The following is a 13,506-nucleotide window of genomic DNA, read 5'->3' on the forward strand; positions in this document are numbered from 1 at the left end:
GGGGGGGGGCGGTGTCTACCTGCCCCAGCTGCCAAGTCAGAAGGTTGGAAACAAAGGTGCAGGGATCCCTGCAGTGCCTGTCACTGCTCCCATACACCCCTTTACAAAATCCTGGATCTCCCCATGACTGGCAGTATAACAAATGTACAAGGAAAGGAGTGATGCAGCTCACTACACCTCAAAAGAATGAGATGAAACCTGACTCTGCACTTGTATTAAGGGCTTCCCACAGTCAACCCAGCTGCAAATAGGCTGGCAGTAATTTGGCTGGAGAAGAAGAAACAGATGTGATATCAGCCACATAATTCCCACCAGCTCTAATAGCTGCTTCACTAGTGAGGATCTTGGATCTTTTTTTTGATAAGGGGACTATAGTCAGAAATTCCTCCTCTCCACATCCAATAATACATTATAGTGGTTTTGATATTTTAAGCAGCATATTTAACCAAACAATTATGAGGCTGGTTGACAATTATTTTTCTTATATTTATTTATCTAAGGTCACAAATAAATTTACCTTCATTGTGGCCTCCAATGCATATTTTTTATGTTCTTGTTTTTTAACAGCTTTTGCTTTCATCTCCTTTTTTGCCTTCTCTTGGGCTTTCAGGACAGCATTCTCTCTTATTTTCTGCATTTTTTCCTTGTCAGCTGGAAGAAAACCATTTGTAGTAATTTAGGACTAAGATTTATGTTATCTACTGTGTTTAGGAAGACAGTATTTTTCTCATCAATGGATCTGAGTCAGGCTGGTAAAATGTAAGTCAGCAGATTCCCAAGAGGCAGTCTTCTCTCAAACTTACTTTTAAAAGAAGCAACATTGGCTTTACATAGGCATTGCATTTATGTTTTTAAGGGTAAGGTGTACAAGACTTATGATCAGTAGAAGTGTTTAGTTTTTCTTAGTCCTATTAAATATATTCTACAGAGCTGGGTACCTGAACAGTATACAGAACAAGACAGACAAAGTGAAACAGAAAATACAAAGTGAACTTAATTGTCCAAGATATCAGAAATACAAAAGAGGAAACAAATCAAAAGTAACAAAAAATAGTGAAGTAAGGTTTCTAATCTAAAACCCGCCAAAAACCTAGGTTCTTTATTTCACATATTGCACACATCAAATGTTAATTTTTACACTGGTGCTACCCATAAATTTTACCACATAGATGACATAAAAGAGGCTTATGGGCTTCAGACATATATGAATATGGATATGAAATAATTCTAACATTCAAAACAAACCAGAGCTGTTCAACAAACATTTAGTTTTGAAATCCATGCATGTCTAATGATCAGTGTAGAATGACTGTCCATTACTTATTCTTTTCTGTTCAAATATACCTATTTATTTGAGCTTTATACAGCCATAAATAAGCCTGAAGTGATGATAATAATATGCAATAGAAATTAGATGCATTTTCATTAAGCTGGCAATGAAGAGCCACACTTTTTTTTTTTTTAAGTTAACCTAATAAAATGTCTTCTCACAATGGCAGAGAATATTCCAGATATTTACTATAACTACATTGCATGGATTTCTGGTTGTTCTCGACATGTTGCTACAGGGCAAGAATTAGTTGTCTTTGTCAATCTGTTTCTCATAAAAGTTATATGAATTTTGTTGCTGTGTGTTGTTAATGTGTTCATTCAGGGTTGAGGTTCATGAAAGGAGCACACAAGACTGGCTGTGTATGGATGTTTTTTAAAAAACAAAACTTAAAACTATAACGTACTCTTTGGATGTATTACCCATGTATTTAACATGGCAGGCACAGATCTTTCTCCTTAACTCCAACCTAACACATTTTTGCATAGATATTTACTTCTATTTTTGTGACTGTTCAATGTTATTGCAAAAATTACTGCTGCAACAAAAGACACTGCAAACGAACAAGTCACTCTGGCCTCTGCTTACTTGGATAACTATATCTTCTGCTGTCATCTTTTTGTTTGTTTCTGGGTTTTTTTCTGGGGAATTTACATAACACTGGAAATAACCAATTTGGCTCCAACAGTAGTAATATACAGCCAACTATAAAATAATTTTACATAAATTATTGAGGAGAAAAGATTTGATGTACTTTTTATTTTTATTTATTTATTACATAACTCAGGGCTGTCCAGCTTCAGTGACACTAGGGGCTGCATGCCATACTGGTCACATATCACACGGTCTGCACACCTCATGGGCTCCCAAGGACCCTCTCTCACAGCCAGTACAAACCCCCACATCTGCCACTGCCATGCCACAATCCCCCAAACACTGTTACACAAGCAGTGTGAGCTACATTTCACAGCTGAGAACTTACTATTTTCCATAACCAGGGATTCCCAGGTGGCTGCTTCTTTTTTATATAAAGTGAAGAAAACTGATCCATTCTCAATCTTTGCTGTACTACTGGTATCATCAATGGGAGCATATAGAATGGCTTCAAATAAAAATGGAGGGACATTTACCTATAAAATAAATATAAACATGTATTTGTTTTTTATAAAATATATATGTAAAAGTTTCTTAAAACACTCATTAAACAACTAACTCCCTACTGAATATTTTAGATGTTTAGCAAATGTTTCCTCATAAGTACCAAGACAACCACAACAGCTCATGAAAGATAATCTACTAACAAGAATGTAATTTTCTCTGAAAGAGATTGTTTGTAGTAGCTTAATCTAACTCATTATATAAGTATCAAAGATTAGCATTTAAAACATGCTATATTTTTATTGTGCAATGGGAAATGCTGAGTAACAACGGATAAATTATTGCTGCAGTGACAATACAAATCAGTATATGCCAGCAAATACTCATGGTATCAACACCAACAACTAGTAGTATTACCATGACACTATAGGTATACTATTATACAAACATAGGCTGAGTCACTGCTTCACAATTTATTCCAGTCATACTTTAGTCATAAAAAACTGCAGCCAATAATGCACAAAACCTATACAGCTAAGCATAAAAACCCCATAGGGACACTGTCAGATACATTTAAAAAAACATGTTTAACAGAAGATAAAACTATGTATATAGTTTTGCATTATTGTGTGACAACATTGTAATCGGTTTACCTTTGTAGTAAAGAAAAGGGGATTTTCAAGGACATAATGCGTTAGGCACCAGATTCTGCCCCCCAGTACTACAGCTGCAAATAAGAACAGAATTTGGCCAATGGATTACAAATTACTGGCTAATCTAATTTTGCCCAGAATCCCGAGTTAAACCTGTATATGATCAAGGCCAATAATAAAAAGAAAAATAAATATCTTGCTCTCTTCATTTCCTGGCTCCAATCACCTGATGTGGGTCAGAGATTACTCCCCTTCCGGGTGCAGATGTGGGGTGGGGTGCAGTTGCTCTGCTTAAACTGTAAAACCTTCCCCCTGAGAGGAAAAGCAGCATTCCTCTTTAGGAAGTGCTGAGGTAGTCAATTGACTTCATGGATCATTATAGTGTACCCCAGGGGCTGTCAATCAGGGGTACACATACACCTGGAGGTACTTTGCAAGTCTCAAAGAGAACGCAGGGCCAAGCAGAGATCCCATGCTGCTGCCTCACAGGAGCAGGGCCGCACAGACACTGTGCTGCCGCTACTCTGCCACTCGCACCCTGGGGGTACACTTATTAAAAAAAGGTTGAAATTCCCTGGTGTACCCAATTCCTGCTCATCTCGGGTGCCCATGACCCTCTCCTTTTTAAGGGTCTTGATGTTCTGTTAATCAGACTGCCCTTTCTCCTGCAGTCTATTAGCCATTCCTGGGAAAATCTCTTCGGTTTCAGAGCCCTGTCTTGACTTCAGTTCCAGCTAAAATCCTCAACTCAGGTGTGATAACATTAACATTAATCAGGTGAACATCAACTCATGTGGAAATGATTGACCGTAAAGAGTTGGAGGCACTGTCAAAATGTTTGGGAAAGCTAGATTCTGTTTTATGAATGAAGAGATTGCCATTTCACTATAATGGACTATGAGACTAATATCTTTTGCCTACTTCATTGTGTTTTTTAAACCCGATGTATCTTCTAGCAAATTAGTGCAGGTTCCAATTAAGTTGCATTCATTCTTGCTTCCCTCAAATAAAACAACACAGCTCTAGACACCTAGCAGGTTAATAAAGCTTCTCGTTTCTTTTTACCTGGAGAAAAAGATGTGTTGTTTTATACGTGATGATGTTGCACGGCACCATCTGCCCCCTCCCCTTTTCAAAATCCTAGATCTACCCATGACCCCCGTCAAGTCATCACTGCTCCCCCTTACAGGACGGGCGGGCGGGCCGCGCCTGGAGCTCGCGGTCGCCTCGGGGCCTGCGGGCTCCGCGAGGCACCGCCCAGGGAAGCTCGGGGCGGCGGCGGGGGAGGGTCCAGCCTCCTGCCGCAGAGGGGACGGGAGGGCAGGGCCCGCTCAGGCCACCCCACCTTCAGGTATTGGTCGGTGCAGAAGATGTTGGCCGGAGCGACGCGGACCCCGTGCAGCGACAGCGACACGTACACGGCGGCGTCCGTCTGCCGCCAGCTGTAGTCCCGCAGCCACACCGGCATGGCGCGCGGGCGTTGCTAAGGGCGCTCTCCGCGTTGCTAAGAGAGGCCCCGACTTCCACTGCGCTCCCACGAGCACTTCCGGGGCCGCTGCATGCTGGGATATCGCCCCACGTAGCCCCGCCCCCTGGGGCGCGGTGCATGCTGGGACGCGCAGTCTCCAAGGCCCGGCGGGGGCTGCTGTTGCCGGCTCGGGGCTGTTGCGTCCCGGGCACTTTGGAGCGCGCGCGAAGGGGCTTGTGGTGCTGGCCCTGCCGGCAGTCACAGTCACCGCACACGGGGCGGGTCACACATGACGGGCTTCTCCCTCTAAGAGCTCCCGCGGCCCCAGCTGGATTGGAGGCAAAGCGCGGAATTGCAGAGAGCCAGCCCCAGGCGCCACGTTTGAAAGCACTGCAGCCCCCGCTGCCGCGTCCGGGCCGGCTCGGCAGCACCCAAGAGCAGGAGCAGGGCTCGGGCCGTACCGCATCGCTTCCCTCCAGGCTGCGGCGGAGCCCGGCTCCCGGGGCAGCTCCGTTCCCCGGCCCAGCTCGGCCCGTTTTCCTCTGCAGTGCCTTAGGAGCTGGAGCCGTGCCAGACTCGGCTTCTCTCAGCTGATGAGTCCAAGGACAAACTGGATCAGCTGTGCAGGAATCTACATGCAAAAAGTGCAAAGGGACCTGAATCTCCCACCTTGTCCCCCTGCCCTTTGGTCCCCCTACACCACATGAAGGGGCTGACTAGGGGTAACGTATTTCACTTCGTGTTTGTTTTAAATGTGTACAAAAGCTACATATGCCAGTCCTTGGAAAGCAACTGGAAATTGCTTTGGGACACATTATGTAAGAATACTGATCTAAAGACATGCCAATGTTTTTTCCAATTCTTCTGTTCAAGCCTCTCTTGCAGCAGAGTGAGATGTGTCTTTTCAAAGCATATAATTGTGAGGGAAATAGAAAGTGTTTTGAGGATTAGAGTCTAGATTAAACAAATCCTACAATAAACTTCATGCAGGTGGATCCATGTTCCCATGCAGGACCAGTTAAAAGACTGAGGCCTTAAATCAGCTGTTCACAACCCCAGATCATGACCCAAATGAGGGTCATGGGGGCAATGCCAGCAGCACCACACAGAAAAGATTAGCAATGCCTAGTGCTGGGAGCTCCCGCCCCCAGGCCACTGCTGCACTCCACTCCCAGCAGCACGGCATGGAAAAAAAAGGGTGGGAACCACTGCCTTGGATCCCCATTGTTGCAACTGAGGACCCCCCTACACCAGGTAAAAGCATAATTAGATCTAATGTGTGATCCACACAATCACACCTCCCCCCAGGAGGCATGACTGTTGGATTGTGCAGTAGATCTAATGGGGCCTTGATGCTGGTATCAGCAAGAAGCAGGCTCCCGTGGCTGGGAGACCCCTTTGCCTAGCTCCACATCAGCTCACGTGGCCTGCGGAGTGAGGGCTACATGTTCCATAGCAGAAGAAATTATATACAAGTCTGGTGATTTTAGGAAGTTTGAAAAACAATGCCTTATTCAGCTCATATGCCGTATGGAAACAGTCTATTATACAGTAACAAAACCCCAGACCTTACCATGAGACTACAATATTAGTTGCAAAGTCTATGGAAAATATTTTGTTTTTATAAATATGTTTATATTTTTATTTTTATACTTTCTATACTACTATAGTCAAGGTGAATTGACAAATACAATCCTACAGCAGATGTGGGTTAACTTGCTTACAAAGATAATAAGATCAGGCAGAGTTCTGCTTTTCATCACTTGCACTTTAAGCGACATCAGATGGAATGCAGCTCTTCTTATCCCAAGTATGTTTCCATAACAGACAGACTGTTGTTAGTTTTATAAATACTGAGGAGTGGGGGAAGGAAGGGGGAGACTAAAACTATCAAGCACTTAGAATAGATCTAGTGATACACTGAAACTTCCAGATGTCCTCTAAAGGTAATTAGGTCATACTTGCAATTCCAGATATGGCCTTCAGTAGTCAATTTTGCATTCTCTCTTTCATAAATTCAGGAGCTAATTTGTGAACTGTTGCTAGAGCTTCTTCAAACATACAAACAAAACAGCAACACGGTCACTGCCAAAACAATGGAAGGAAGGTAATCAGAAGGAAAAACTAAATCCAGCCAATGTCCCTTGGAAGTCAAACCAAACACGTTGGAGAAACTCATGCTCTATGGATTTGCCACCACTTGGCTATGTTTTAGGAGTATACAGTTATCTGGAACTAGTTACAAAAATAGAAAAGAACCCAAAAAGTCTTTCTTTGATGCATCTTTCTAATGTGACCTAGAGAAACTGAGCAGCCCTGCACACACAAGCTTGAATTTCTTCTTTTTTCACTTTAGATGTTAAGTTAGTGTCTGTGGGGGATAACCAGATTTCATTTTCTAGCATTTTTGCTCATTTATCTTTTCAAAGCACTGTTCAAATAGCAAACATCTTATGAAAGCTACATATGGTTGTTTATTTTAGCGACATAATCGGGTATAGCAAGGGTTCTAATAATTTTGAAGAGCAAGAACATCTTAATGGGAACTTTCTGGGAACCATCTCCTCTGCCCCCCCAACTTGTCAACATCAGCAGATTCTTGCCTGGAAAAAGACAGTGGACTGAAATCTGGGAGATCAGATTTAAATTCATGGTTCTGGGATAAAATAATAATCAGTGTGCTGCAAAGGTAAAAGTTTTCATTGTAAGTCAACAAGACTTAAACTCCTATGTCACTCTTTAAAAAAAAAGGTTATTTAGACGCACATTAAAGTTTCTGTCATATGGCCTTTGGCACATCACTTAATAGCATTACAGTATAACATTGACTGGGTGTTTTCCCATTGACGTGAACAGGAACAAAATAAGATGTTTATTCTGTCTATGCCCTCTGCTCCCTAGCTTCACACCAGGAATGGAAATACTTCCCTACCACAGAGAAATATGGGAAAAATAAAATGATTCTTGTTATGTGTTCAAATATAACAAGCTGGGTATAAGAGAGGTAAATTAAAATATTTTTTTAAAGCGTCTTACCTATGTATCCTGGAGCAGTGGAAAAATGAAGAGGTTTTGCTTTGTTTTGTTGCCTAGCAGTGTTTATGCTGAAATTTATATTGAAATATGCAAAAATAAAATATGTATCGATTCAAATCTATGCACTGGGGAGCTATGGCTTGAGCTTGGTGGGCTCATTCATAAAAAAAGTGTCCTAATTCTATCTTGAACACTGCCATTCTTTTTAGATTGCCAAGATACAGTCTGGTTTAAATAAAAAAGCATACATCCATACAATCAAAAGAGAAATACCGGAGATAAAATACTCATTACTTATTCCTTGCATAAGGAATATATGTATAATTTTGAGAAGGACAGGCTTTAATTATGATTATATGCATTTCTTCTGTGTAATTTAGTTACACCAAGTATCTCCAATGTATAACATTTAACAAAAACAACCCATTTACTTGGGAACTGGAGGTTTTAAATAAAAAAAAGAAAAAGAAAATAATTCATAGGAGACCTTCAATAAACTATACTGATTTAAATTTTAGTAAATTAACCAAGGACTGCCACTTTATAGACCCTTAATCAGAGAGCAACTGGGCTATGTGGCAGATCTCCACAAGTCACAAAATGCCAGTATGTCATGGATACTGGCCTTTCAGTTTTCTACCCTTCTAGCTTATTTGCATAGGTGACCTAGCTGTGGCTCAGTGGTTCACACCAAATTAAAATGCACAAGATTTGCCAGATTGGACAAGACTAATGCTCATGCAGGCCAGTATTCCTTCCCATTCCTCCCCTCCCCCTGTGTTAGAATCACAGGAAAGCACAAAAAACTCTGTAGTAAACAGTTAAAGGGCAATATGCCAATGATAAAAGTTTATTCCTTTTTCCTATTCTTTTCTCTACCTGAAAGGATTTGGATGTATATCCCTACCACCTTTTTAATTATTTACTATTACAATTCTGGATCTTCTAGTTACCAACAAAATATCCATCCTTTTACCAGAACTTAATTTCCTATGGCAAGGTATCTAGGTGAAAAGTATTTCCTTGTGTTGGTTTTAGGTGTGTACCCTTTCTATTTCATAGCATGTTCCTTGGTCTGGCTCCTTCTAAATATCCAACCCAGCCATAGTGTCCATTTGAAAAAGAAAGATGGAAGCTTCAGAGATGCTTTTTATTCTAAATAATGCTTTCTTGAGTATGATCCAGGATGCTTCTTGGGATGATGATACTAGGGTTTTGAGCACTGTTATTGGTGAATCATTGGTTTTACTTTTGTTATTTTCATGTTTTATATTGACACATTTACCAAGCAAAGTGCAGGAGCTTTATAAAAATAATAATTCTTGCCACTTCACATGCTCAAAGAACTCTACAACTACTCGGAGACAGATAGTGTCTGATGTCCATAAAAGCGGGATACAGGTCTAAAAAGTTTACAGCAAGGGTTGTCAACCAGGCGTATGCATACCCCTGGGGGTACCTGGGAAGGCCCCAGAAGGTATGCAGCAGTGGCGCAGAGAAGTGGAGACACTTCCGGTTTTACTGGCAGCACTTTTGGTTTCACCGCCAGTGCTTCCGGTTTCACCACAGGGGACTCCCTGCTTCTCAACCAGCCACAGGGGGTACACTAACCAAAAAAGGTTGAAAACCTCTGCCTTACAGCATTATAACATCTGCTCAGATGTTGTTCTGAGCTAGCGTCTATCTAGAAAAGGGGTGTCAAACTCATCTGATCCCACAGGCAAGATGAGCGGTACAGGACTGGTCTGTGGGCCAAATGAATGGCACATTGCTGGTCCCATGACCCCCCCAGTGCTGGATCCAGTTTATGTGGCACCTATTCTGGCCAGTATGGGTCCTGTGCTGCATGCAGCACCTGCCTGGGATCAGATGGACTGAGGGCTGCATGCAGCACAGGTCCTGAACCAGCTGAAGCAGGCGCCACATGCTGCATAGATCTCGAACCAGGCAAAGCAGGCACCGCATGCTGCACAGGTCTTAGGCTGGTGAGAGCAGGCAACGTATATGGTGCATATCTAAAGCCCTGCACACAGGGCTAGTCCAGCACGCACTACATGCTGAGTGTGAGTTAACTATGGACCCAGAAGCAACACCAGGGGCCAGATGACAGGGCTCTGCAAGCCAGATTTCACCTGCAGGCTGTATCTTTGACACACCTCCTCTAAAAGAGTAACCTCTAGAAGAGGAGAAACAACTAAGAGGTGATGGTGCTCTCTAGCATGGTGCCACATTAGTTAAACTTCCCAAAAAGATACTGCCTCGTGCACTGTCAGGGTAATGAGATTTCACCCTGGCTCAGGGTTGGGCCTTAACCAATTTAACAAATTAAGTTTAGTTTGAACAATTAATTCTCTGCACAAAATCAACAGGATTTTTTCCCCTCGGAAATTAGCTTTATTTTGAAAGAAACTGAAGCCGAACAACAGGAAAAGCAACAAAGTTACATGCAGCATTTGAGAAAACCTGCCATATACATTTTCTATCAAAGCAGGATCTACATTCTGATAAGCAGCATACACCTCCTACTAGACAAACATGACAATTATAACATTTTTTCTGGTTTTAAAAACAAGGTGTCAACAATATTTATAAGCTCATGTTATGCATCCTATGCAAGGCAGTAGATCTGTAGCTTGCCTTAATTTTTTAATGCAACTTTAACACTGAAAGGGAAAAGGCAAACAAAGGACAAGTCAGAAAGCATGAAAGACATAGAATACCCAAGTCTACACATGCAAGTTGTGAGAAATGATTGCTAGTAAAATTTTAAAAATCCACAATCACCATATTTTGCATTTTAAAGCTAAAAAAAATCACTATTACCTAATGAAAGAAAAAACAAATATAAAAAAGCTGAAAAGTACAATTATCCTCTGCATATTACATGGAAGTTCAAATTTTAACCTGATTTTTGTTGGATATCCAGATATACTAGAGAAGGCAAATGCCTGAAAATATAAAAGACATTCCTTGGCACTATCAATATTTTTGTTTAATTCTTCATAAATTATAATACTGAACATTGAGTATTGCTTAAATTACGTTTCTCTGCACCAAAATAATCTTATCCATGACTAAAAATCCAAAAGAATATAAACCTCCTTTCTCTGAAACTTCAGTCACATCTCAATCTTTTTTCCACTCAACATTCACCCTCAGTTATCACTGACACAGAAATTCATGAAACACTCTTCAAAAAGAAGGAGAAGATGAAATAATTATGGAGTCAGCCCCAAGAGTTAAAGCATTTTTCAATACCAGACAGTAACTGAAATACACGATATAGGCGAAACTCAGAAATGCAAGAAAGAGGTATTTCTTAAACTCTTGGGATGTGTCATTTCTGCAGATGGCTGTACAGGATTGTACACCTAGATGAGCCAAAATACAGAACCATATTAATACTTCCTATGCTATGGGCTGAGCACTCCCAGTCCATTGAGTTAAGGGTTGGGACACACAGAATTTCACAGGATCAAATCCTAAAAGTACTTATGGCCTGAGTAGGACCCTTTATTATGATTTTCATACAGCAAAAACACCACCCTACAAGAAATACATCTTATGTAAACTAGAGAACACTCACATTCAGAACATAGCACATCATAGTTATATTGCCTAGTTTTAGAGTTTGCTTTAAGTACACTTAATTCTCTCTAATTTTAAAGAATAAGCTATTCTAATATAGCAAATCCTGAAAAAACCTTGGAATTAAACCATTATAAGAATAAGTTTAAAATACATCAGCATCAACTGCCTCCTGCCTTTTTAAGTCTATGTCCAGTAGGTAAAAAAAAAAAGGTTTTTTAAACCACAAACTAAGTGATATAATTGGATTGTCACACCTGTTATATACAACCAAATGTGCACCCATTTGTCAATGATACATAAAGAAAATCAAAACAAGACACACTTAATAGCAAAAATGCAAAGATCACACTGTACATAAATGCTGTGTTTTGAAAAGTATTCACTGTATTAGTTATCATGAATTGCTACCATCTACCACACCGCATTCTAGCAAGAATACCAGGCCAGCTACCAATCCATAAACAATAATGTTTCACATACTTCATAGAGTAGCTTAAAACACATCATGATATGAAATAATTTGTATTACATAGTAATTTAATCCCTTGCTATAGGGTTCATGTTGGACAAAGTCTGGAAACTTTTTTCCAATTTGAATTACATACATTAACTTTGCCACACACCACAGCACTAATGCATGTATTACTTCAGACATGCTCTAATTTATAACCAAAAAAAAAAGTTGTTGCAAAAATACATGTCACCAATGTGGAACACATTCAAGATTGTATAAAAGTACTGAACTGATATCCCAAAACAGGTATATGTAAGCAGTACATAAGGAAGGACTAGTTTTAATATGAAACAGTCATTTAAGTCACATACAACATGATAAGAAGCATGACTTTCTTTTTTATAAAATGTTACACAGCTACTTTTACTGGCAGGCAATTATATATAAAATGAGAAGATATTTTATGCAGAAGTTATTCATTTCTATCAAGTTGGAAAAAAGAGCAATGTTAAAAAAGGTGCTAAATGTGAACACCGTTGATTTTTTTAAAATCTCAAACGGAAAAATGCAGTCAATTTAAGAATCTCTAAAAAAATGATCAAGTTCAAACAAAGGCCCTGATCCTGCAAACACTCTGAGTGTTAACTGTAGGCATGTAATTCCATAGACTATATTAGAATGACTCATGCTCAGGGTTAAGTACATCTCAAAGTGCATTTTACAGTATTGTTATATAAGCAACAATTTTATACAGATTTAAAATTATGCTCTTCTTTGAACAACCCTGAAAATTACACATTTTAAACACAGCAAACACTAAAGATGTTATAACACTACTTTCAACTTCTCTACTCCCTTTCATCTGCAATTATCATATAACTAAACTTCTCAGCACTCATATGAAGTAAGTATTACTCCTATGTTATGGATGAAGAGTGAGATGGACAATATACAATGTAGATCATACATTGAATTTGTCTGAGATTACAGAGAGATCAGTAAGAGAAAAGGATGGGATTTTTGACACCCATTTTCCTATCCCATCACTAATTACAAAACAACAGGGTACATTAAATATCTGCACATTTAAAATGGTCTTAGGCAAAAACAAGCATATTAGTAGTAAAGGCTGTTTAAACATGTTTCCAGGTATTTATTTTACCTGTGATAAAGTTCAATAGTTCGGGCAATACAGCCATGCTACTGCAAAATCATTCTATCCAACAGCATTATGAGCCATTTAAAAACGATGTGGGATTGATCAGCATCCTCCATTTTCCACAAAAAAAATCTTCAGGTTTGCAGATTTACAAAATCCATACACTATTTTGGCATACAGCACCAGTACAATCTAAAATATCAATATTGAAAGGTTAACATGGTACCTCAATATAAATGGTTTAATGAAAAGTATTAAAAAAGTCAGCTATATTATAACTCCCCCTTTCCCATAGCTAGCATGGTTCTAATTCTAAACAGCTGACACATTCCTACTACCCTACTATAAACATAACTGTTCTTTTTCCCGTACATCTTTGAACTGCAATTTAGAGCTGTCTAACTGGCATCCTGGGGGCCACATGCAGTCCATGAGAGGTTAATCTGCAGCCCCTGGCATCAGCCAGGGGCTCCAGGTGCCCCTTTTCCCCTTCTGCTTCCCTTCTGCACTATACCCCAGGGGGCATAGTGACATGGCACACAACACAGTGCTAGGGTACTTTGCGGCCTTGGGCACCTGCATGGTGCAGCTCACACTGGTGTGTGGCCCAGGTAGTGTGTTGTCCTCACTGCTGCAGCTCGCAACGAATGTGGCCCAGCCATGTACATGATGAACAGCCCTGAGTTAATTTATTCCGGAAAGACAGAAAGGGAAAGA

The 13,506-nt window shown here is 40.3% G+C and overlaps 1 protein-coding gene and 1 long non-coding RNA gene across 3 annotated transcripts in view; both read right to left on the minus strand.

The window, feature by feature from the left end:
* LOC106721847 overlaps positions 1-506 on the minus strand; it is an 857-nt gene extending 351 nt beyond the window's left edge. Inside the window, exon 1 of the long non-coding RNA XR_001357549.2 lies at positions 20-506. This is a non-coding gene — a long non-coding RNA (uncharacterized LOC106721847). The remainder of the gene's footprint in view (positions 1-19) is intronic.
* The window catches only part of DNAAF4 (dynein axonemal assembly factor 4), a 17,362-nt gene extending 12,127 nt beyond the window's left edge, over positions 1-5,235 (minus strand). Inside the window, exons 1-3 of one of the 2 annotated variants that reach the window (XM_006017964.2) lie at positions 4,427-5,235; positions 2,313-2,460; positions 518-651 (exon numbers count right to left, since the gene is read on the minus strand). In XM_006017964.2, coding sequence (XP_006018026.1) covers positions 518-651; positions 2,313-2,460; positions 4,427-4,549 — 405 coding nt within the window. In that variant the 5' untranslated portion in view covers positions 4,550-5,235. Of the gene's footprint in view, positions 1-517; positions 652-2,312; positions 2,461-3,307; positions 3,562-4,426 lie in introns of those variants that run through there. The other variant, XM_006017965.2, reaches the window with a different exon arrangement.
* Between the last annotated feature and the right edge of the window lie 8,271 nt (positions 5,236-13,506).

This window comes from Alligator sinensis, unplaced genomic scaffold (assembly GCF_000455745.1).
Source record: "Alligator sinensis unplaced genomic scaffold, ASM45574v1 scaffold250_1, whole genome shotgun sequence".
Taxonomy (NCBI): domain Eukaryota; kingdom Metazoa; phylum Chordata; order Crocodylia; family Alligatoridae; genus Alligator; species Alligator sinensis.